The following is a 26,562-nucleotide window of genomic DNA, read 5'->3' on the forward strand; positions in this document are numbered from 1 at the left end:
TAGCATACTTATTATTGATCTGAGGGCCACCTTTTGGTGAGTTATCTGAACTATTCTGAAATGTAGGCTGCCAGTGATAATTTCAGAAGCACATATTGCCATAACCCTCCAAGCTTTATCCTCAGAGCCCAGAAGCCTTGAGCCTGGGACTGGACAACACATTTTTCACTCCTTCATTTCCTGGGATCCCTCCCTGCCTGTTTCACTAGTGAGCTAATATAGGAAGGTAACTAAAAGAGAAATTGGAAATGCTTATAGTTTTTTTAATGTCTATAAAAACTTTTCAGAATGTGTCTTTCAGAAGTTCAGTGAAATATCTGGGGCAAGGGAGGGGAGCATATATCTCAATTCTATTTTGAACCGAAGAGTAAGTTTGCAGTTCATTCTAAAGTTACTCTCCTTAAATTACCAAAGGTGTCTTCTTTGCTTGGCAGCCCAGCATTTTATTGCATGTATTTTATACATTAAGTTTTGCAATCCTTTATAATTCTGGAGAATAACACAATAACAGCTTATACCACTTGGTAGTTAAATGAACCATAGGACATCTTCCATTCTGTATTGAAAGTGGGATTAATACAGAGTTCAGAGCAATTGACTTGTAGCTCATTCAATCATTTACAGTGTACTCATTATATCTTTCATCTTTTGGAGAAGGGCAGAAATGAAAGTGCCTCACATGCAGCCCTAAAGGAAGGTATGGTCCATTTCTCATTCTGATTATGACTTTCTTAAAATGGTGCATGTGGAGGAGGGGACAAGACTATAATCTAAAACACATACAAATGCCATAAGCATAAACACACCCATATCTCTTAGTATCATCAAAACTCTGTGTGTGTGTGAAACTTATGTGTACTCTGCTAAAAATGGTTTTCTGCTTGAGAAAAGATTCTGGAGAGGGGCATGGGATGGCTGGTGAAAGAATGAATATAGACCTACGTTAGAGAGCCTAACCTAAAAACAAGATAAAGTTAGGCCCCCCTCTTATTGAATTAAAAGGAATCGAAGAGACTTTTAATTTCCCAAGACCTCTTATGCAGAGAAAACCCCTTCAGCTTCACAATGATTCACTAAATCATATTAACATAGATATTTAGAAGCAACTGGAAAAACTGACTCAAGAAACCTCCCTGAAGTACAGGGGTCAAAAATCACTTTTTAAAAAACCATGACAGAAGACTTCCACTTCAGGAATATGGAGTAGATATGCTTTTCCCTGTTCCTCCCATTAAGTACAGCTAAAAATCCTGAACATTATATGTAAAACAAATACAAGACTCTGGAAGGTAGAATGAAAAGGATTGACAACAGAGAGACATGAAGACTTGAGGAATGACATGATGGATTTTTGTTTTCTCCTACATCCTACACTTGTTGCTGAAGAAGTTAGTAACCCAGAAACACTTACGTATGTAGACAAAACAAGCCCCAACAAAAGCCTGCTCTTTCAGTCAAAAGACAAGGAAACAGGAAGCCTAGCAAAATGGAAAATTCTTAGACAATAATCATTCTACTCAGCCAAACATCACAGAAAAAAATGTTGATCCAATACCCACCCATGTCAGCAAAGGCCAAGGAAGGAGTTAGACTTCTATCCTCACTACCCTATAAAAAGGTGTCCCAGCCTTCCCCCTCTTAACAGGGTGGTGTCAGAAGAGACCAGATATGAAACCTGGACTTTCATTTCCACTCGGTGGTAAGGCACCACTTCCTCCACTTCCCCCTGCTGGTGTGGTGTCAGAGGAGGCCTGTTTTTTTGCCATGCACCAACAATTATGAGCCTGCCTCCTCAACATGATGTCAGTCGAGGCCACATGACAAGCACTGATGAGGTATTGCTACCCCTCCCAGCTAGGGAGGTATCACTGAAAACCTAGTGAGGAGCTTGAACACTCAGCCTCACCCAGAAGTAATGAGGAGCCCCTCCCTCAGGAGCCAATGAAAGCTAAGTGGGGAACCTGAACTTCCGTACGCACCGAGGAGTAACAAGGCAGTGCCCCTCCCATCCTCTGCCATAGCAGCGTCAGAAAAATCCAGCTAATTGAGAAGGTTTAAACAAGATCCAGAGCCTCATAGCATAATGCCCAAAATGCCTAGATTTCAAACGAAAATCTCTCATCCTATCAGGAACCAAGAAGATCTCAAACTGAATGAGAAAAGAGAATAGATTCTAACACAGAGATGATAGAAATATTAGAATTATCTGACAAAGATCTTAAAGTACCCATCATAAGAAATATTTTAATGAGCAATTACAAACACCTTAAAACAAATGAAAAAAATGAGTCTCCATAAAGAAATAGAAAGGTTCAGCAGATAATAGAAGATATAAAAAGAACCAAATAGAAATTTTAGAACTGCAAATACTGAAATAAGAAATGAAAATTTAAAAAAAAAACCTCAGTGTATGTAAAATATGATACCAAATATCTGAAATTTGGAGGGGAGAGGAGTAGAGAATGTTTAAAATTAAGTGACAATCAGCTTAATGTAGATTGCTATATTCAGAAGATGTTATATATAAACTGAGTGGTAACCACAAATCAAAAAACAGTAACAGATATGCAAAAATTAAAAGTAAGGAATCCAAGCCCATCACTAAAGAAAACCAGCAAACCATGAAAGAGAGAAAGAGAAGAAAGGATCAGAGAAAACCTACAAAAACAACAACAAAACAAGTAACAAAATGGCAATAAATATGTATCTATCAATAATTAGTTTGAATGTAATGTAAATGGACTAATCACTCCAATCAAAAGACATAGGGTGACACAGTGGATAAAAAGAGACTCATCTTGGGGCGCCTGGGTGGCGCAGTCATTAAGCATCTGGCTTCGGCTCAGGGCATGATCCTGGCATTCTGGGATTGAGCCCCACATCGGGCTCCTCCGCTAGGAGCCTGCTTCTTCCTCTCCCACTCCCCCTGCTTGTGTTCCCTCTCTCGCTGGCTGTCTCTGTCAAATAAATAAGTAAAATCTTTAAAAAAAAAAGAGACCCATCTATATGCTGCCTACATGAAACTCATTTCAGACCTAAAATCACCTGCAGATCGAAAGTGGGGGGCTAGAGAAACATTTATCATGCAAATGGGTGTCAAAAGAAAGCCAGAGTGGCAATACTTATGTTGGACAAAATAGGCTTTAAAGCAAAGACTGTAAAAGAGACAAAGAAAGATATTGTATACTAATGAAGGGGACAATCCAACAAGAAGATACAACAATTGTAAATATGTATGCATCCAACATGGGAGAACCCAAATACATAAAACAATAATAACAAACATAAACTACTTGATAGTAATACAATAATAGTAGGGGACTTTAACACCCCACTTACATCAATGGACAAATTCAAACAGAAAATCAACAAGAAAACAGTGGCTTTGAATGACACACTGGACCAGATGGATTTAACAGATATATTCAGAACATTTCATCTTAAAATAGCAGAATACACACATTCTTTTCAAGTGCACATGGAACATTCTCCCGAATAGATCACATATTAGGCCACAAAACAAGCCTCAACAAATTCGAAATGATTGAAGTCATACTCTGCATCTTTTCTGACCATAATGCTATGAAACTAAAAGTCAACCACAAGAAAAAAATCTGGAAGGACAGCAAATACTTGGAGGTTAAATAATATGCTACTAATAAATGCTACTGAACAATGAATGGATCAACGAAGAAATCAAAGAAGAAATCAAAGAAAAAATCAACATGGAAACAAATGAAAATAAAAACACAATGATCCTTCACTTGGGATACAGCAAAAGAGGTTCTAAGAGGGAAGTATATAGTGATACTGACCTACTTCAACAAGCAAGAATAATCTCAAACAACCTAACCTTGCACCTAAATGAGCTAGAAAAAGAATAACAAACAAAACCCAAAATCATCAGAAGGAAGGAAATAATAAAGATTAGAACAGAAATAAATGATATAGAAACTAAAAAGAAATAAATGGAACAGATCAATGAAACCAGGAGCTGGTTCTTTGAAAAGATCAACAAAATCAATAAACCTCTAGCCAGACTTATCAAGAAAAAAAGAGAAAGGACTCAAAAAAATAAAATCATAAATGAAAGAAGAGAAATGACAACCAACACCACAGAAATACAAATAATTGTTATAGAACATTACAAAAAACTATATGCCAACAAATTTGACAACCTAGAGAAAATGGATAAATTCCTACAAACATATAACCTACAAAAACTGAAGCAGGTAGAAATAGAAAATTTGAACAGACCAATTACCAGCAAGGAGATTGAATCAGTAGTCCGAAAACTCCCAAAAACAAAAATCCAGGACTGGACAGCTTCAAGGGGAATTCTACCAAATATTTAAGGAAGAGTTAATACCTATTCTTCTCAAACTATTCCAAAAAATAGAAGGAAAACTTCCAAAATCATTCTACGAAGCCAGTATCACCCTGATACCTAAATCAGATAAAGACACCACAAAAAAAGGACTACAAGCCAATATCTCTGATGAACATAGATGCAAAAATCCTCAACAAAATACTAGCAAACTGAATCCAACAATATATTAAAAAAAAATCATTCACCACAATCAAGTGAGATTTATTCCTGAAATACAAGTGTGGTTCAATATTCACAAATCAATTAACTTGATACCTCACATCAATAAGAAAAAGGATAAAAACCATATTATATTTCAATAGATGCAGAAAAGCATTTGACAAAGTACATCACCCATTAACGATAAAAACTCTCAACAAAGTAGATTTAGGGTCACCTGGGTGGCTCACACAGTTGAGCATCTGACTCTTGGTTTTGGTTCAGGTCATGATTTCAGTATCATGAGATCAAGCCCCACATTGGGCTCCATGCTGAGTGTGAAGCCTGCTTAAGATTCTCTCTCTCCCTCTGCCCCTCCCCCCACACTTTCTCTCTCTCTCTCTCTCTCTCAAAAAAAAAAAAAAAGGTTTAGGGGGAACGTACCTCAACATAATAAAGGCCATATATGAAAAACTCAAAGCTACCACCATACTTAATGGGGAAAAAGTGAGAGCTTTTCCCCTAAGATCAGGAACAAGACAAGAGGTCCAATCTCACCACTTTTGTTCAACACAGTACTAGAAGTTCAAGTCACAGCAACAAAAATAAAACAGAAAGAAATAAAAGGCATCCAAATTGATAAGGAAGAAGTAACTGTCACTATTTTAAGATGTCATGATCCTACATATAGAAAACCTTAAAGGCTCTACCAAAAAATTACTAGAACTGACAAATGAATTCAGTAAAGTTACAGAATACCAAATAAATGTGTAGAAATCTGTTACATTTCTATACACTAATAATGAAGCAGCAGAAAGAGAAATTAAGAAAACGGCCCCATTTACAATTGCACCAAAAATAATAAGATACCTAGGAATAAACCTAACCAAAGAGGTCAAAACCTGTACTCTGAAAAATATAAAACATTGATAAAAGAAACTAAGATGACACAAAGAAATGGAAAGACATTCCATGCTCGTGGATTGGATGAACAAATATTGTTAAAATGTCTATACTACCCAAAGCAACCTATACATTTAATGCAATCCCTATCAAAATACCAACAACATTTTTCACAGAGCTAGAACAAACAATCCTAAAATTTATATGGAACCCCAAAAGACCCCAAATAGCCAAAGCAATTTTGAGAAGGAAAAGCAAAGGTGGAGGCATCACAGTTCTGAACTTCAAGTTATCTTACAAAGTAGCAATAATCAAAACAATATGGTTCTGGCACAAAAACAGACATCTAGATCAACAGAACGGAATAGGAAACCCAAAATAAACACATACTTATATGGTCAATTAATCTTTGACAAAGCAGGAAAGATATCCAATGAGAAAAGTCTCTTCAAGTGTTGTTGAGAAAACTGGACAGATACATGAAAAGGATGAAAATGGACCACTTTCTTACAATATACACAAAAATAAACTTAAAATGTATTAAAGACTGGGGCACCTGAGTGGCTCAGTCGTTAAGCGTCTGCCTTCAGCTCAGGGAATGATCCCAGAGTCCTGGGATCGAGCCCCATATCGGGCTCCTCCACTGGGAGCCTGCTTCTTCCTCTCCCACTCCCCCTGCTTATGTTCCCTCTCTCGCTGGCTGTCTCTCTCTCTGTCAAATAAATAAATAAAATCTTTTAAAAAATGTATTAAAGACCTAAATGTGAGACCTGAAACCATAAAAATCCTAGAAGAGAACATAGGCAGTAATCCCTTTGACATTGGCCATAGCAACATATTTCTAAAATATATCTTCTGAGGGAAGGGAAATAAAAGCAAAAATAAATTAGTGGGACTACATACATCAAATCTTCTGCACAGCAAAGGAAACAGTCAACAAAATCACTATATTGTACACCTGAAATTAATATAACACTGTATCATAACCATACTGGAATTAAAATAAAAACTTAAAAACTCAGTGGAGGATTTCAAAGACAGATGAAGGGGACAGAGTAAAGAATCTCTTTTGTTGAACTGCATGCAGCTCATCATCCAGCACCCTGTGCTCTACTTAGCAAATGTTGACAAAGTCGTAACAGTCTTCCAGTCTTTCTCTGCCTTTTGTGGTTTTAATTGGGTATTTTACATGATTCTTTTTCTCTCCTTTCTTAGCATATCAATTATAATTTTTTACTATTTTTACTAGTTATCCTAGAGTTTACAATATACATTTACAACTAATCCAAGTCCAGTTTCAAATGGATACCACTACACCACTACACAGGTAGTGTGAGTACCTTATAATAACAAAATAATCATTTTTTCCATATCTGTATCACAGCTTTCATTCATCTTATTTATATATATAAGCAAACGTAAGTGTGTGTGTATATCGATATACACACACACATACACATAAGATATGTACATAGGCATGCATAATCAAATACATTGTTACTTTATTGTTGCCCATTCGCCAACAGAGACCACATTCTAGGCCATAAAATCCACCTTAAAATTTAAAATAATAGAAATTATACAATGTCTGCTCTCAGGCCATGATGGAATTAGATTAGAATCAATAACAAGAAAATCTCAAAATACAGAGAGATTAAACAATATACATCTACATAATACATGGGTCAAATAAGAAATCTCAATGGATATTTTAAAATATTTTAAACCAAATGCAAATAAAAACACAACTTACCAAATTTTTGTGACATAGTGAAAGTAGTGCTTAGAGGGAAATTTGTAGCATTTGAATGTACACATTAGAAAAGAAGATCTAAAATCAATCATCTTATTTTCACCTTAAGAAACTAGGGGGAAAAAGAGCAAATTAAGTCCAAAGCAAGCAGAAGAAAATAAATACTAAGAATTAGAAGAGAAATCAATGAAAGTGAAAACAGGAAATCAATAGAGAAAATCAACCAAACCAAAACTGGTTCTTTGAAAAGATCAATAAAATCAATAAGCCTCTAGCCAAGCTAACAAAGGGAAAAAACAAAACAAAACAAAATCAGAAGACACAAATTACTAATAATCAGTTATTAAAGAGGGGACATCACTATAGATCCCATGGAAACTGAAAGGACAAAAAAGGAATACTGTGAACAAATGTTACGCCCACAAATTTGATAACCTAGATGAAATGATCAAATTCCTTGAAAGACACAATCCGCCAAAACTCACTCAAGAAGAAATAGACAATCTGAATAGGCATATCTATTAAGGGAAGTAAATCCATATTAATAACCTTCTAAATATATGTAGAGCAAATATTTAAATGCAGGAATATATGTAGAGCAAATTATAAATGGAGGAATGTAAAGACATGTTAAAGTAAGGTCTCTACACTCTGACTGAACATAAAATGAAGAAAAAAGTAAAATTTTCAGTCTACTGGTCTGTGCATTTTATGTTTGAAGTGTATTTATATATACAAATATTTATATATTTAATTGTATACTATATATTGAAATATATATGTATATTAATACCTAGAGCAACTACCAGAATTCTATACAAAGTGATATGCAAAAAACACTAGCTAAATTAAAATGGAATTCTTAAAAATGTCTCAGTACTCCTAGGAAGGTTAAAAAATAAATTAAAAAACCAAAGAGAGCAAAAAGAAAACAAAACATAAAATGACAAAGCCCTACATAGCAATAATTATATTAAATGTAAATGGTCTAAATATACCAACTAAAGGACAGAGATTGGCAAAATGAATTTAGTTTCAGGATTCAATGATATGCTGTCTACAAACTCATCAAATATAAAGACATAGGCAGGCTGAAAGTTGAAGGATGGAAAAGATATCACACAGACATTAGTATAAGGAAAGTGCTAGTGACTTTTGTGGTTTTAATTGGGTATTTTACATGACTTCAGAGCAAAGAAAACTACTGGAAACAGAGAAAGATATTACATAATGATAAAAGGGTCAACTACCAAGAAGACATAGCAATGTATATGCACCAAACAGGTCTGAAAAAGATATGAAACAAAAATTGATAGGACTGAAAGGAAAAGTTAACAAGTCTGCAATTATGGTTGGAGATTTTAACTCCTCTCTCTCAAGAATCAATAGAGCAACTAATCAGAAAAGTCAGCAAGTATATATAGAACTCCATAACACCATCAAGCAAGAGTACCTAACCCACATTTATAGAACATCTATCCAACAACAGCAGAATACACATTCTTTTCAAGTGCCCATGGACTATATACCAAAATAGACTATATCCCAGGCCATAAACAAACCTCAACTTTTTTTAAAATACTGAAATCATAAACAATGTTTTCTTCAACCTCAATGGAACCAACATCAGAGAGATAACAAAAAATCTCTAAATACTAGGATAATCCATGGTTCAAAAAGAAGTCTCAAAGAAAATTAAAAACTACATTGAACTGAATGAAAATGAAAATACAACATATCAAAATTTGGGGGACACAGCCAAAGCAACACTGAAAGATAAGTGCATAACACTAAATGCATATAGTATAATAGAAAAAAAATCTCAAATCAATTATTGAAGCCCCACCTCAAGAACATAAAAAAGAAAAGCAAAATAAACCCAAAGCAAGCTCAAAAAAGGAAATAATTAAAAGAAAACTAAAACTTAGTGAAAATGAAAACAGAAAAAACATAGAGAAAATCAGTTAAACAAAGCACTGGTTCTTTAAAATCTGCAAAGTTTGAATAGGGCTAATGAAGAAAGAGAGAAGACATAAATCACCAATATCAGGAATGGAATGGGATATCACTATAGACCCTACAGACATCAAAAGTATAATAAGGGAATACTATGATCAACTCTACACATATAGATTTGTCACTTAGATGAAATGTACTAATTCCTCAAAAAACACAAACCAGCACAACTCATCCAATATGAAATAATTTCAATCATCCTATAACTATTAAGAAAATTTAATTCATAATTTAAAACTCCCAAAAAAGAAATCTCCAAGCCCAGCTGGTCTGATGTAAATTCTACATAATCTCTTTCAAAGAATACAAGAGGTAGGAACACTCCCCAATTCACATTATAGAGTTAGTATTATCCAGATAACAAACAAGACAAAAACAGTACCAAAAAATGCAACTCAATATCCTTTAAGAATATAGATACAAAAATCTTTAAAATCTTAGCAAATAGAATTTAGCAGTATGTAAAAAGAATTATAAGCCATAAGCAAGTGGAGTTCATTCCAGAGATGCAAGTCTGAATATTTGAAATTTAATGTAATCTTTCAAATTAACAGAATACAAAAGAAAAAATCACATGGTCATATCAATTGATGCAGAAAAAGCAGTCAACAAAATTTAATACCTATTCATGAGAAAAACTCTCAGAAAATTAGGCTTAGAGGAGAACCTCCTCGGCTTGTTAAACAACATCTACAAAAATCTTACAGCTAACATTATACTTAATACTCAAAGACTGAAGGCATTCCCCTTAAGATCAGAAACAAGGCAAGGGTGTCAGCTCTCACCACTCTTATTCAACATTGTACTGGAAATTCTAGCCACTGCTGAAAGGCAAGAAAAGGAAATAAAAGGCTCAGAAAAGAAGAAATAGAACTTCTCCTATTTGCAGGCGGCATGATTGTCTACATAGAAAATCCCAAGGAATCTACAAAATGATGAAGATAATAGTAATAATAGTAAATAGCAGTAGTAGTAGTGCATTCAGCAAGGTTGCAATACACAAAAGTGCAAAACACAATTATGTTACTATATACTAGCAGTGATCAAAAACACTGAAATTTAAAATACAGTACCATTTATAATTGCTTTTAAAGAATGCTTTGCTATGAATCTAACAAAACATGTATAGAATTTGCATGCCCAAAACTACAAAACAATAAGGAAAGAAATCAAAGATATAAATAAATGGTGGGACATACTATGTTCATAAATTGGAAGACTCAGCATAGTATGGACGTCAGTCTCTCAAAATTGATATACAGGCTTAATGCAATTCCTGTTAAAATTCCAGGAAGATTTTTCATACATGAAGACAAGACCATTCTAAAATGTATATGGAAAGACAAAACAGAATAGCTAAAACACTTAGAAAAAGAATGTAAGGGGAGGAATCCGTCTACTTAATTTCAAGACTTTATTAGACTTTTTAACCTATAATAAAGAGTTTATTTATTTGAGACAGAGCATGAGAGAGAGAGTGCACAAGCAGGGGGCAGGGGTAGAGGATGGAGGGAGAAGCAGGCTTCCTGCCCCGCCAAGCAGGGAGCCTGATGTGGGACTCAATCCCAGGATCCTGGGATCATGATCTGAGCAAAAGGTAGATGCTTAACCAACTGAGCCACTCAGGCGCCCCCCAGGTTGGGTTTGTTTGGTTTTTTGTTTGTTTTGTTTTGTTTTGATTTTATTTGTTTTGAGAAAAAAAGAGCATGTGAGTTGGGGGAAGGGGCAGAGGAAGAGGGAGAGAGAGAATCTTAAGCGGGATGAGGTAACTGGAGAAAAATGGGTGTAGCTAAAAAAGGGCAACACGTGAGATCTTTGTGGTAATGGAGCTCTTCTGTTTCTTAACTGTATCAGTGTCAATATCCCAATATGCTATTCTACAGTTTTGTTACCATTGGGACAAACTGAAAGTACCTAGGTTCTCCTTGTATTGCTTCTCACTGATGCACGTGAATCCACAATTATGTCAAAATGAAAGTTTTAAAAATATATATTTAAACCCTCAGATAAATTATGCCATTAAATGTTGAAAGATAGTTAAAAAGAAAAACCATGATACATGGTTTCCTGGACAAAGTCATAGCAAGGTTTTGTAATTGTCTAACTGTATACTAAACATAACAAAAAGTGTTATCATTAGGGGAGTTTTCAATCAACAGCTTGTAATACAGTTTAGCAGGAAGGTTTTTTGCACACTTTGTAGTTTCTAACCTACTTCTATGACTAGAATACTGAATAAAATACCAAATTCACTAAATGAAAAAGGAAAAATGTGGGGCTTGTCTGCTTGAATGCAGGCCAAAAGCTAAAGGAAATGGATAGATTATGAATAACAGAAACAACTCCGTTTCAGAAACTAACTTTATTTTAGAAATTAATTTCAAGCCTGTTTGAAAACAATTGTCATTCTAATAAGAATTAAAATTCAAACCATTTTTGATGATAAATATTTAAAAGCATTTGGTCTGGAAACTAAATGGAACAGAGCAAAGAAACTAATGTTATCGAATCCACTGTGGTGAGTGAAATATCTGTTTTGCAGAGAGGATTTTGGTCCATACTGCTAATCTCTAGAAACACATTCTTATTCTGTAACCACCATCATAGTCATATAAACATGATATTTATTCCTGAAGAATGTGATTCTTATTTCATCTACATTTTTTTCTTCTATAAATCATCTTTAAAAGCTTTACTAAAAAATCCTTCGAGTACCCAATTCTTAAGGCATGAACATATGCAAACCAACCCCTATAAACATACCTAATCCCCTCTCCGTGTTCCAGACTACATAAAATCCAATAGGAAGTCCCAATTCGAGTCTCTCAGTGTAATTTACCCATGCTTTCACATTTGAGGTCAACTTCCTTTCACTGCCATTATTGGAAAGAAGCCACCTTGGTTCCCATGGTACACACTAAACTGGGCAGGCTTAGTAGGGAGCATGAACCAGCAGGAGAAGTGAATTTTAGAAAGCATCAATCATGTTTGAGGGGAAAATTAGAACTTAATTGAGCTTCCATTAACTTTATGACTTAGTTACTGTAGTAGTTTGCTCGGGCTACTGTAACGAAGTACCACAAGCTGAGTGGCTTAAACAACAGGAGTTGATTGTCTTGCAGTTCTGGAAGCTGGAAGTTCTAAGATCAAAGTGGACTTGGTTCCTTCTGAGAGCCATCAGAAAGAATCAGTTCCACACCTCTCTAGCTCCCAGCGGTTTGCTGTCAATGTTTATCATACCTTTTATCATACCCCAATCTGCGTTTGTCTTTACATGGAACTCTCCCTGTGTGCCTATACAAATTTCCTCTTTTTATGAGAACACCAATCATTTTGGATTAAGGCCCACCCTAATGACTTCATTTTAACTTGACTACTTCCGTAAATGAGGTCACATTCTGAAGTACTGAGAGTTAAGACTTCAGTACATGGATTTTGAGAGAACACAATTCAACTCAATCTAGTAGTGTTTGATTTTAATTAACTTCGGAAGGAAAAGGCCCACCCAAATCGTCACAGTGACTCTCCTTTCCCTCTACCACATCTGAATGACTCCCCTTTGAAAGTTCAATCAAGCCACTGCTGTGTAGTCCCTTATTGTTATCATCTCTCACTAAATTTGCTCATATTGGGCTTCTAGTTATTTCTTTCCTTAGTTTGCCCCCATTTCTAACTATTGCCCTAAAATTCAGTTTCTTTCTCAGCAATGCCTTTGGTCTCATGGCCAGCCCTCACACACAATAAATGGAAGGCAGTAATGTTGCTTTCACCCTGGCTCATATACCTTCAATTACCATGTGAAAATAGGTTGGATCTCTGTGCAGATGAAGGCACAGTCAACAACACAAAATGATGGAGAGTTAATAGCAATCCTCCTTCACATGAAAGCTCTTAAATGAACAGAATGTCACCTGACCCAAGGGCATCCCTATACTTTCCACCGACATATAAGATACAAACCAATTTAAGGTAAAAGATTATTGGAGTAAATATTCAAGTACCTTTTAGCATGCCTATATTTAAAGTGATTATGAGTGGTTATATGTGGGAAAACATATTATTTTTATCTGTAAAAATGTTACATTTTATCCTGAAATTCAGTAGAAAATTGTAAGTTTTGATACACTGAAAAAAATATAAAATCATTAACTGAAAAGAAATATTTTAGTGCCAGTGCATAATCTTGTGCAGTTATAAGATGAAAAGGAAATGAGTATGCTGTGAACTGCCTTCTGCTATTAACCTAATCCATAATAGGGGCCCTGTGCATGTAAGATACAATTCTGATACACCTAGAGAAAAAAATATAGGTCTTTTAGATATGATAATCTTATAAATGGGACACAGGGGAGGCTCAAGAATCCCAGTATCTATGGGTGTTTATATTAATTAGTTCAGTACACTCAGTATATAAAAAACTACAACAATAGAAATTGTTGGATCCCTCTCATTGCCATAATGCTTGTCCATGTGGTACAGGCAAAGTGCAATATGCCCTCCTTCCATGAAGCACATTTCTGTGGAATGAATCCAGGTCAAACTAAACATCACGGAATTAGTACTTTAAAGTTGGAATGAATTTTAAAAATTTATTGAATCCAATGCCAGCTCACACAAGACTCAAATATTTCATGTTCTCCGAGAGTTATCTAATGTTTGATTTCCACTCTCTGTGATGGGGGTTGCCATAGCTCATCCTAAAGTCCCTTTCATTTTTATACAATTGTGACAAAAATGGTTATGTTTAATATCTACTCTTTCACTCATTTGATGACTTATTCAGTTATTCATTGATTCAGCAAATATTTACTGAGAACCTACTATGAAGCCACTGGGCACTACACAATGTAACTGCTATTATCTTGGATGGCTTAGCCATTTATGAAGAACTTTTCACAAACACTAAACCATTTAATCCTCACAAAAACCCGGTCAAGTAGACTATGATTATCATTATTAATTTGTTATTTATATAAGAGATGAGAAAATTAACGGTCAGAAGTTAAGTCACATGACTAATGGAAGACTTGAGAATCAAACTTACTGTCTAATTGTAGGTAGCACTCTTTCCACTGTATTAGCCAACACAAAACAAAACCACCACCCCTTCCACATAAAAACCTTGATATACTTGCACACCACAGACTCCTGTTACGATTCCCTTCTTCATGTTGAAGACCTCCAGATCCATCGGCTTTTCTTCGTACAGTTTGGAGTAAGATCCTTGACACACCCAGAACCAAGCATGATAGACCAGATGTGATATGACCTGATCAGAGAAGGGATAAAAGTATTTGTCTCCTTGGAAATAGACACATTTTACCTGAAAAGGGTTTTTTTTCATATTTTTATAGAGATATAATAAACATATAACATTATATTAGTTTCAGGTGGATAACATAATTGTATTCATATATATTGTGAAATGATCACCACAGTAAGTCTAGTTAACATCCATGGCCACACATAGTTACAAGATTTTTTCTTGTGATGAGAACTTCTAAGATCGAATCTCTCATTAACCTTCAAATATACAGTACCATATTATTAACTACAGTCACTATGCTGTACATTGCATCCCCATGACTTATTTATTTCATTACTAGAAGTTTGTACCTTCGGACTATCTTCATCTATTTTGCCCACCTCTCCCCAGCCCCTGCACTTCTGACAACCACCAGTCTGTTCTCTGTGTCTATGAGCTTGGTTGTCTTTCTCTGACTTATTATACTTAACATAATGCCTTCAAGTTCCATTCACACTGTTGCAAATAAGATTTCTTTCTTTTTCTGGCTGAATAATATTCCTCTGTGTGTGTGTGTGTGTGTGTGTGTGTGTGTGTAAGACATTTTTTTTTTATTCATTCCTCCATCAGTGAACACTTAGGTTGCTTCCATGAGACAGACACATTGTTGTCTATAAGCAGATTGGTTTCTAGGGAGGCAACCAGAGAATACTGCAGATTTATATTGAACGTGCAACTAATATGTGCTATCGGAAACTCCTCTCTCCTCTCCTTTCTCTGCCCCTCCTAATTCTGACTTTTATAGAGTGGAATTTTGAGACCTGCTCTCAAGACGTTAATGTATGGCAACTACAATTAGCTCAGGTCCTGAGGCAGCACCCCTCACAGAGTAGAGACCAAAACAGAGTGTTTGTTAATGTTGTTTATCTTTTTATTTTATTTCCCTTTTGTATTTTTTTACTTAGCTGTATTTTTTCTATTTACTGAGCATACACTTCCAGATTCAAGTATTAATGCTACAATTAAATAATAGTGATTCAGACCTATGCAAATACTTCATATAAATTAATTTTTTTTAAAGATTTTATTTATTTATTCGACAGAGATAGAGACAGCCAGCGAGAGAGGGAACACAAGCAGGGGGAGTGGGAGAGGAAGAAGCAGGCTCATAGCGGAGGAGCCTGATGTGGGACTCGATCCCATAACGCCGGGATCACGCCCTGAGCCGAAGGCAGACGCTTAACCACTGTGCCACCCAGGCGCCCCCACATATAAATTAATTTAATCTTACTAGGATCCTGTGAAGCAGTTGATAGAAAAAGAAACTTCTGTTTTAAGAAGTTAAATAAACTTGCACGAAGTCACACGCCAAGAAAATGCTGGAGCTGAAATTCCAAACCAGACATATCTGACTTCTATCCAGTAATGTATCTGTGTGATAATCACCTTTTTACTCTGAATAACTGAAAGCATCATTTTTGTTTTTCTTAGCACTTTTTTAACTCCTAGAATGCTTGTCACATGGTAGGCTGCAAGATGGTAGATTGTTGGGATTTTTTTAAATCTGGAATTTTGTTTCGTTCTGGCTTTTAGCCTAGTACTAGGCTATTTTTATAGGTCCGTTTTTAATTAATTTCTGATTATGTAAACTTTTTTCTATTTCTTATATTTGTCACGAATCAAACTCATTTCTTTTCCCTAAAACTGTTCATCTAATTGTATTTCTTATCTCATTAAAAATCATCATTATCTCAAGTTAGAAACTTCATAGTCATTCCTAATTTTGCTTGCCTTCTTGTCCCAACACAGAATTTTTCATCAAGTCTATAGAGTTTTCTTCCTAAATATCCTTTAAGTTCTTGATTCAGGCCCTCATAGTATTCTCCATATCCTATTACACTGGTCCCCTAATTGATTCACCTGCTTCTAGTTTCCCTGGCTGCATTCCACTGCACATAATGGTACCAGATTTACTTTCTAATCACATGGCTATATATTTTCCCCCTTTTTACAAGCTGACCCCAATCAGTATTTCCTGCTGTATGTATCTCTACTCCCAGTCCCCCGATGCCCACATCTATGCTAGAAGAAACTTATCCCTATCAAATAGCCCGTGTTCTTTCACAACCTTGCTCTTATGGATGCCCTTCCCTCTGTCTGGAATGCACTTCTTGTCCTGGCAAAGAGCCAGCTCCTATCTCCAGCAATGCATGTCCATGTTCCTTCAAGTAGAATTCACTGTTCTGACATTTTTGCCAATAGAACTTTTCATACATAATTCTTGCAGAAACAATTATGCTTTATTGCAATCATTTTTTTGCTAAGCCTCTCCTATATGAATATGAGTTCCTCATAAACAAATATCTTGATATTTTTGCTAATCACCCTATTACAGTGCCAAGCACATAGTAAATGTTCAATAAATATTTGCATGAAAGAACAAATGTGCTCCCTTTGAAATCTGAGCTGATTCGAAATTTTCCTCTAATATAAGTTGGTCTGTTTAGTTATCTCCCCATTTCTCACTCATTGGTATTATTCGTTTTTGCACTGTTAAAATTTTAATTTTGAGATCTCCTATTACTTCTCAGGCTATCTTCCCTTTTAGAGTTGCAGAGTTCTGAACTTCGTTCTGAACTTCTTGAATCTACACTAAATCATGAGAAACTAGTTGATAATAGTGTCCTTACTCTTTGATGTGGATTATGACCGATGGCCATATGATAGGTGAGAATCTGCCCCCTCACTGAGACTTTCAGTCCCCTTGATCATCTGACATCCCAAAATTCTCTGCAAGCTCATTTGTTCTGGTGTCTATAGCTCTGTAAAGCCAAGTCAGCATTGGCACATAGATACGTTAAAAAAAAAAAAAAAAAAGCCATCTGCCCATTTTGCAAATGGGAAAATTAGACCCAGAATGACCAAGGAGACTATCTGATATAGTTAAGCAAGTAGATTCTGTACCAAAGAAAGTCTAATAAGGCCTCTGCTCCAAAAACTGGCTCATTTCCCTTCCTTACATGCTTACATTTTTCTTTGTGTTTTATTTCCCTAAGGGCTTTATAGAAATTTCTATCGTTTGCAATCTGTTCTTCTTTGTTATATGAATCTATTTTCTCTTCAACTAGCATTTTTCTTTCCTTGACTTAAAAAAAGAAAATAAAGAACCAGCTTTACTAAAAACATGTTGCAGCTCTCCTACACTTCAGAAAGTATAGAAGCTAAAATTGACTTACTTTACTGCATAGCGTGTCATTCATCTAATGGTATAATCTAAGAGAATAACCTCGGATTTGAAAAATGTGAGGACTCATGTAAGATTGGACTAACTTAGACCTGATGTGAGTACAAGTCATGGAATTTTTTCGGCTTGGTGTGTCCTTGGAAATCATCCAGGAGAACACTTCCTTCATCAAAGGTCAGTTAAGCTGAAGCTCAGAGAGGCCAAGTGACTTCTCTGGGGTCACAGATCAGGGTTATAAGCCAGGCCACAAGCAGGACTCCTGACTCTTTCTTTATTCCAGTGCCCTTTCTACCTCAGTCCATTTCGAGTATGGAGATCACACCTTGTTAGTATCTTGTCTGGAGACTCTCAAAGCTAAACGATGATAGAATGATGGCACATGAAAGTGGTGGTTATTTAATTTATAAGAGGAAAGAAAGCTTTCTGATGTGCTGCATACCGGGCATCACTGTGAATATGGAAGAACAAATTGGTTGCTGAATGTGTTCAGCTCTATTATCAGACAGGAGGATTATTGAGGGTCTGCCATATCCTACATGCTGGGAATAGTGGACAACATGGACCTCGCTCCTGCCTTAGAGATCTTAAAACTCAAATGGGAAGACAGATATTAAATAAGTCATTATAAACAATTAGGTAAAAAAAAAAAATTGCAAAGAGATGAATGGGCTGCTATGGGAATATATATGTTATTGAGAGACCCAACCTGATCTTGATTATCAAGGAAGATGTCCCCGAGGCACTGATGTTGAAATTTCCAGGGGAAATTTAAGTGTTCGAATGGGAGTATTCCATCACATGGCAGGTCATTAAGAAGACCGAGGGTGCAGAGAACACTGCACTGCTGTATTCAGATAACTGGAAGATGCACTACACCTGAGGCAAATGGAGCGATAGGAGACAGAATTAGAGATGCAAGTGAAACCAGATCAGTCAAAGCTGCGCAGGCCGTGTTAAGGGCTTGGGAATCCATTTAGGTATTGTCAGCAAGCAAAGATGTGACCAGACTTATATTTTAAAAAGACCATTCCAGTACCAGTAGGAGAATGGGTTGAAAGGATAGCATGTAGACAGATCAGGTAGGAGGTAAACACACAGGCCAGGCGGACGTGTAGGTAGGGTATACTCCAGACCTCCAGCTTAATTTAGCAGTACTTTCTGTTCCAACCAGACATCCTGTGTTACTTCTCTGTCTTTTTTAATGAAAGGCAACCCAGTCAGTCAACACTGCTGTTAATAAATACAATTTAAATAGGAAAAAAGACAGCAGCCACCTAATGGATATTTTAAAACAATTATCATTGAAAGAAGCTTTTTTTGTTGCATTAGGATTGTAATTTTAAATTGTATTTGGACTAATTGCAAACATTCTAATTGTAAAGAGCTTTGATTTAAATGATACATTTTCAGTGCAAAACCATGAGTGAGTCATCAACTCAACTATTGAAGTAACGGTAAAGTGGCATCCATTATGTTTGTTTTGATTGTTCTCTGTGTTAATTTTTTACCTATGATTTTGGTCTAAGTTGGATCGTATCAATGTATGGAATACATAGAATAATTCACTGGCTTCATGACAATCCAAAAATATTCTGTCAAATTATTTTGATGACTGCCGCAATGATCAGACGTCATAAACAACAATGTGATTCTGGAGAATTTTACCTGCAGGGATTTTAGGTTTTCAAAAAGAATTGTTTTCACATAAATAAATTAGCTTATTTTCTTGCGGAAACCAGTGGACAATTTACATCACCTGGTGTGATAAAAGACCTAAGCATAACATATAGATGAGTGCTACCATTTATTATTCTCTTTTTGACAATCTGAATTATCTTTTGGATATTACCCTGAATGATAAATCAAGTGATTTAAAAGTAGAACTCAAAATTGGAAAATTAGAGTTTAAGTGCTTTTATCTTAAGTAGATGATATGTTCGTGTACCTTGAATAATAAGTGCTCTAGCTCTGAGCTAACTTTATGACAATGGGCTCTTCAGTGAGTGACTTCAGGCTAATACAATATGCAGGTGCTGGGAGTCAGGGCTAAGTATGAATTATGATATCTACAGACTTTCATGAGAGCCCAACTCAGCACATATGTAAACTGTTTTATTCTACCGTTCTTTAGTAGAATAAAATCGTGACAAATCATACAACGTATTCAACCAAGTGTCACTGAATAATTACAAATTTTCTTTGGAGAAAGACTAATAGTTTATTTTTGAGAATAATTGTTTTGCATATCATTAATTCATCTTATTCCCTGGGGTGTGGCATTTTTTAAGAAAATGTATTTCCCCAAAATTGTGTGATTTAAAGGAGAAATGGTTCTTGCTAAGACAATGTGTAATATTCATTTTTCTCCCAAGCTGGCCAGGGGCATACAAATGCTAGAAACTCTGGCTTTGAGGGGATGGATTTGTTTGTTTCCATTCTTCCTTTTGATAACGGAATCATTTTTCACCATTTATTTCTTTTTGAAATCCCTGGTTTTACTGACCTTTAAAGACAGTGGGTGATGATAGTACCCACTTCCATCCCCAGGACATAGGACTGAGTGGTAAAGCAAACTCCTGCATGTCTGCTTCATGTTCCTAAAATAAGGGAATCCAACATGGAGACTGAAGGAAGCTTTTATGTTCAATCATTTCCATCTCTGCCAGTTCTGTTCCAACAGGGACCTGTACGTGCCTTTTAGTTTTAAATACCTCACCATTTTCCTAACTACACAAAACCTGGAAAAACAACAACAAATATTGTTGCATCTGTTTATTTCTTCTAGGTTGGACGAATTGAAGACTTCCTATACCAATTAGAGGACAGTTTCTTAAAAACTAAAAAACTGAGAACTGCTCGAAGGCAAAAAACCAAACTGAAGCGGCTTCAAACCGTGCAGCAAAGCTAGTCACTGGGGGGCAGGCGCTACCATCAAGAGGTCCCAGAGGAAGGGGCAGTGGCCTCCCACCAGCTTGACTGTGCCAGTCCAGTAACAAAGGCTCACCCACAGGAGTGAGGGCGCGCCCCCCTTGGCTCATCTTTTCAAAGGGATTCTATACTTCATTCATCTTGACTGGCAGCAATAAATGTTCTCAATAAGTTTGACTTGACTCCTGTTCAAATTCGACTTACTTACTTAAACAGCTCATAAAATAACCATTGCTGCCTCTTTCACCTGATTTGTTCTTTCAAAATTTAACATTTACCAGGTCTACCCAAGTATGCTTATACTATTCATGCATATTCATGTGTATCATTAAGAATTACTCACATACCATGTATAGATATGGACAAATAGTATACATGCAAATTTCTCAAATACATAAAAATCTTAAAAAATAATAAAAATTATAAAACTCATAATATACTTTCTCAATCCTTATAGAGGTAAGTCATATGTGGTATAGCCGATATTATCAGTTGGGCTGTCTCATTAAAATCTCTATTCTTTCCTCTGGATCCTTTATATTCCCTCCCCTTAAATGTGTGACTCAGCACAAACGCATATATGTGACTAGGCAAGTCAATACCCATCTCTCGAGACCTCCACTGATACCAACAAGGGGGTAGGAAGATAGGGTAAGAAGGAAGAACTCAGACACAGAGTAAAATAAACAGGAAATCAGATTTTTTTTTAAAATAATGGGAAAAAAATGACTAGGATCTCTGAGAACGTTGATAATAACATGAAAAGGAAAAAAGAATAAAATAGTGCTGAATTTTTCATTATACAATGATGTTGTAAAGGCATAAGTTAATATTTTAATCTTAAATGTATGTTAGATTTGTGCAGTCATAATTATGCAAGGTACAAATATTTTTAAATTTTGAAATAAAATAGGACTTTGGTTTTCCCGGGGACCATCTGACCTTTATCAAATAGCCCCCCATTTTCTACCCCACACCAGAGAATCCATCACTGCTACCACCTTCCCTCAAGCTAGTTGCTAATATAAGAAGTGTAGGCGGTTAAAGATGTGGAGTTTAAGAAACTCCTTTTTGTTTTCAAACTCATGCTGGCATGGCATCTCAGTTCTATTCTTGTAAGTACTGGAAAATAATTTCTTTCTATGGGGACCTGAGTCTAGCCAAATGTGGAAGTCTAAGGTAAATGGCTCAGACTTCCATCTGACCACCTCTGCTGTTATCAGTTCTCACCATTGTGAGAATTTCCCATTATTTAAAAAAAAAAAAAAAATTACCATAACAGCTCTAGGAAATGAAGCTTGTTAACTTTGAATTTTAACTTAAATGTTAAAATTTTATTTTCCAAAAGGATTTCTATGTTCTATAACTGTTTGTTCTTAATTGAGATAAAATCTTAGCTCTGCCTGTTTACTCAGCTGTTTTCTGGAAGTCTTATTGATAGTCAATAGCTGGTCAATTGCTTTATCTTTGTTTTTTGAAAATTAGAGTTCTCGCATTCCACAATGCCTGAAGATTATATTTGGAAATAATATAATTGTAATTACTAGACTACAGCTTCACTATTTGATCACTTTCCCCAAATCCAATACTAAGTGTCCATTGGTTATCTTGGCTGGTGGTTGGTTAGAGAGAGAAGGGAGGTTCTAGTCAGTCTTAGGACAGATGATGTATAATGGAAATCCAAAACTTTCAAAAGAAACTTCTTTTCAGGAAAGGAGAATCAATTTTTATAGTTTGCAATAAGGTATCAAGGTATCAAATCTTTAGAATTCTTAATAGGTTCAACAGCATTGTCCATAGGAATGAATTTTGCTCGTGGTCTCCATTTTCCACATTAGTGTCAAGAGCCTTGATTAGCAACAATGCAGCACAATTTACTACACCGGGCCTCCCATCCTTTATTATTTTTTTTTTCTTTTTCTTTTTGAGAGGTGGGGAGGGGCAGAAGGGGAGGGAGAGCGAGAGAATTTTAAGCAAGTTCCACGCCCAATGCAGAGCCAAAATGGGGCTTGAGCTCACCCCCTGAGATCATGATCTGAGCCAAAACCAAGAGTCAGGTGCTTGACTGAGCCACCAGGTGCTCCATCCATCTTTGTTTTTAACTTCTCTGCAGAGGAAGGATTTGTAAAGCAATATGGTATTAGTAAAAATAATAATGATGATAATAATAATAATAGAGAAAACAAAGTTTACAAAGCACTTTCAGAATGCTTATTTCATTTCAACTTCACAAGAATTTCGTATGTGCATTTTCTCCATTTTACAACTGAAAAAACCAAGAGCCAAAGAGGGTAATGCCTTCCTTGAGTCCAAAGACTTGATTTGTCCTCTACTTGCTATTTGAAATGTGATCCATGGACCAGCAGTATCAGCATCACCTGGGAATTTGTGAGAAATGCAGAATTTTCAGCTCCTCAGATCAACTGAATCCGAATCTGTATTTTTAAGATCCCTGGGTGGGGCGCCTGAGTGGGTCAGTTGGTTAAGCATCTGACTCTTGATTTTGGCTCAGGTTATGATCTCAGGGTCGTGAGATTGAGCTGCCATTGGGCTCTGTGCTGAGCATGGAGCAGGCTTAAGATTCTTTCTCTCTCGGATGTGGAGAAAGGGGATCCCTCCTACATTGTTGGTGGGAATGCAAGTTGGTACAGCCACTCTGGAAAACAGTGTGGAGGTCCCTTAAAAAGTTAAAAATTGAGCTACCCTATGATCCAGCCATTGCACTACTGGGTGTTTACCCCAAAGATACAGACGTAGTGAAGAGAAGGGCCATATGCACCCCAATGTTCATAGCAGCAATGTCCACAATAGCTAAATCGTGGAAGGAGCCGAGATGCCCTTCAACAGATGACTGGATTAAGAAGTTGTGGTCCATATATACAATGGAATATTACTCAGCTATCAGAAAGAACGAGTTCTCAACATTTGCTACAACATGGACGGCACTGGAGGAGATAATGCTAAGTGAAATAAGTCAAGCAGAGAAAGACAACTATCATATGATTTCTCTCATCTATGGAACATAAGAACTAGGATGATCGGTAGGGGAAGAAAGGGATAAAGAAAGGGGGGGTAATCAGAAGGGGGAATGAAACATGAGGGACTATGGACTATGAGAAACAAACTGAGGGCTACAGAGCGGAGGGGGGTGGGGGAATGGGACAGGCCGGTGATGGGTAGTAAGGAGGGCACATATTGCATGGTGCACTGGGTGTTATACACAACTAATGAATCATCGAGCCTTACATCGAAAACCGGGGATGTACTGTATGGTGACTAACATAATATAATAAAAAATCATTATTAAAAAAAAAAAAAAGATTCTTTCTCTCTCCCTTCCCCTTTAACCCGCCCCACCCCCCAACACATTCTCACTCTCTCCAAAAAAAAAAAATCTCTGGGAGATTTATATGTGCATTGAAGTCCAAGAATTGCTCCTTTACCATATTGGAAGATATTCTCCTGTCAGCTCAAAGTTAACCTGACATAGGGACTGATGATGTAGCCACTCTTACATTTTGGTTCAAATTAGTATCTCCTAATATGATCATTTTGCAGAGGTTTATGGACCAAAAGAACTAAAATTATATGTTCAGTGATAATAGGATAAGTGCTCTCTCTCTTTGCCTTTTTCATGAAGAGATATTGGATTTTATTCTGCAACATTCCAAAGACATCAACTGAAACAAAAACAAAAAAGACACATTAATCAAAAAGGAGATGCAAGGGGTGCCTGGGTAGCGCAGTCGTTAAGCACCGGCCTTGGCTCAGGGCATGATCCCTGCATTCTGGGGTCGAGTCCCACATCGGGCTCCTCCACTGGGAGCCTGCTTCTTCCTCTCCCACTCCCCCTGCTGTGTTCCCTCTCTCGCTGGCTGTCTCTCTCTGTTACATAAATAAATAAAATCTTAAAAAAAAAAAAAGGAGATGTGATATACACCTGATGATCAGACCAATTGAAATATTATAATTGTATAGCTAGTCCACACCCTAAATGCTTCGATAATCTCAGTTCCTTTGTCTTCTGCTACTTCCCATGCCCCTCCATCATTGGCCAAAGCATCTGGATGCTGAGCGGGGCTCTGTTGATCCCTGGTGCTGGGGCCAATTTTCTTTCAAAATGTCTAAACAGATTCTTCCCAACTTGTCTATATTAGGATGATAAAGTCTGTCCATAAAATATATTTGGAGGTTGCCACTGGGTATTCTTTTGTAAGAAATAGCTCAAGTACACACAGGAAGAATTCCGAAGGAGACTACCCATGATCACATGAAAATCACGTATATTCTGATCCACGTCTATCTTGATGCCAGGCCCTTGATCACCCTCAGGCATTCCTGGATCATTCTTCCGGTTATTTCGGTATTGTTTGTATGCGTCACCCTAAAATATGCCACATTGGCATATTGATTATTTTGAATAAAGATACTTAAGAAACAGCCAGTTCAAGAAGCACATTCTGAACGTCCTCTGTCCCCCTGAAAGCAGGAAATAAATCTCTCATGTGAAAGGTATTCTCCCTATACCAGGAGGATAGAAGACAACTTTATCACCAGAAATAGGGAATTTAGGGCCAAGAAGACTTTATAAACCTTATTAATTCTTTACCATTTGCTACCCCAAGCCCAAACCCCTCTGCCTTGTCATTGCTGCACAAACTTATTATTTCTTTGTCTAAAAAGTATAAAAGCTGCCCGCTCTGGTAACTTTTTCGTACATACATATGTAACGAAATTTGTTTTTCTCCCACGAATCTGCCTTTTTATACAGTGGTGTCTTGGCCAAGAACATAGAAGGGTAGAAAAAAATTATTTTTTCTCCCCTATAGATGTTTGTTTTTCTCATCTTTTCAGTTTCAAACTTTTCAAACCTATAGAAAAGTGGCAAGAATAGTAAAAATCACTGATACACTCTTCACATAGATTTCCCCAGTTATTAAAATTTTGCCTCATTTGCTTTCTCTCTGCCCCTTGTACCTCTCTCTCTCTCTCTCTCTCTCTCTCGATTTTGCTCTCTCTCAAGTGAAATCCATTAAAACATGTTCCATAGAAAAATCAAATTGTTTCTTTTAATAAAATCACCTTGTGAATGCACTATGCTAATCCCCCACTTTCATGTCTAAATTTGTTCTCTGCATCAAATGGAGCCAAGTTTACCCCCCCCCCTTCGTTCTTCCCTTCCTTCTCCTACAGATCTCCCTGAACCACGAGAGACTATGGAATCTGTGAAACAAACTGAGGGCTTCAGAGGGGAGGGGATTGGGATAGGCCGGTAATGGGTAGTAAGGAGGGCACGAGTTGCATGGAGCACTGGGTGTTACACGCAAACAATGAATCATGGAACACTACATCAAAAACTAAGGATGTACTGTATGGTGACTAACATAACATAATAAAAAAATTTGTTTTAATTAAAATTAAAGTAAAAAAACAAATGGAGCCGTGACCACAGTTACTTAGATGCTGCTAGGGGAAGCAGTTTTGGACGGCACACACCACATTGTCCCTCTCCTCCTCGCTTCCATCCTTTCTATGGCATCGCTTCGATGGTCACAGCAGCACTCAGCAGGAGCAGGGTCCTTGAAGAAGGAGAAGCAAGTAGCAAAGGGCTATTTGCTGGTAATTCATCCTTTTGTGTATCTTTGAGGGTAGCAAGTCTTTGCTCTTTGAGAACAGACCATGCAATTTTTGAAAACAACCAAAAATTACTCAGAACCCAAATTGGTGATGCTATTCTATGTCTAAATCATGGACATCTCTGAAGTAACGGCATGTACACAGGTAACTACACTTAAATAAGCATCGCTTTCCAAGGTGACTCCTCTGAAGAGAACTGCCTGTTCCTTGGTATCTACGTCCTAATATATTTGTCTAAAAAATCTGTCTTCTCAGGCACTACTATATGCTTCTGATGGAATAGAACATTGGATACATTAAAACCTGTC

General features: G+C 36.5%; 1 protein-coding gene across 1 annotated transcript in view; it reads left to right on the top strand.

Annotated features, from left to right (window-relative positions):
- Positions 1–20,597, top strand: part of SPATA16 (spermatogenesis associated 16) — a 224,926-nt gene extending 204,329 nt beyond the window's left edge. Inside the window, 1 exon segment of the mRNA XM_008705326.2 lies at positions 20,475–20,597. Coding sequence (XP_008703548.2) covers positions 20,475–20,597 — 123 coding nt within the window.
- The last annotated feature ends 5,965 nt before the right edge of the window (positions 20,598–26,562 follow it).

Source organism: Ursus maritimus, unplaced genomic scaffold (assembly GCF_017311325.1).
Source record: "Ursus maritimus isolate PB19 unplaced genomic scaffold, ASM1731132v1 scaffold_4, whole genome shotgun sequence".
NCBI classification, from domain to species: Eukaryota; Metazoa; Chordata; class Mammalia; order Carnivora; family Ursidae; genus Ursus; species Ursus maritimus.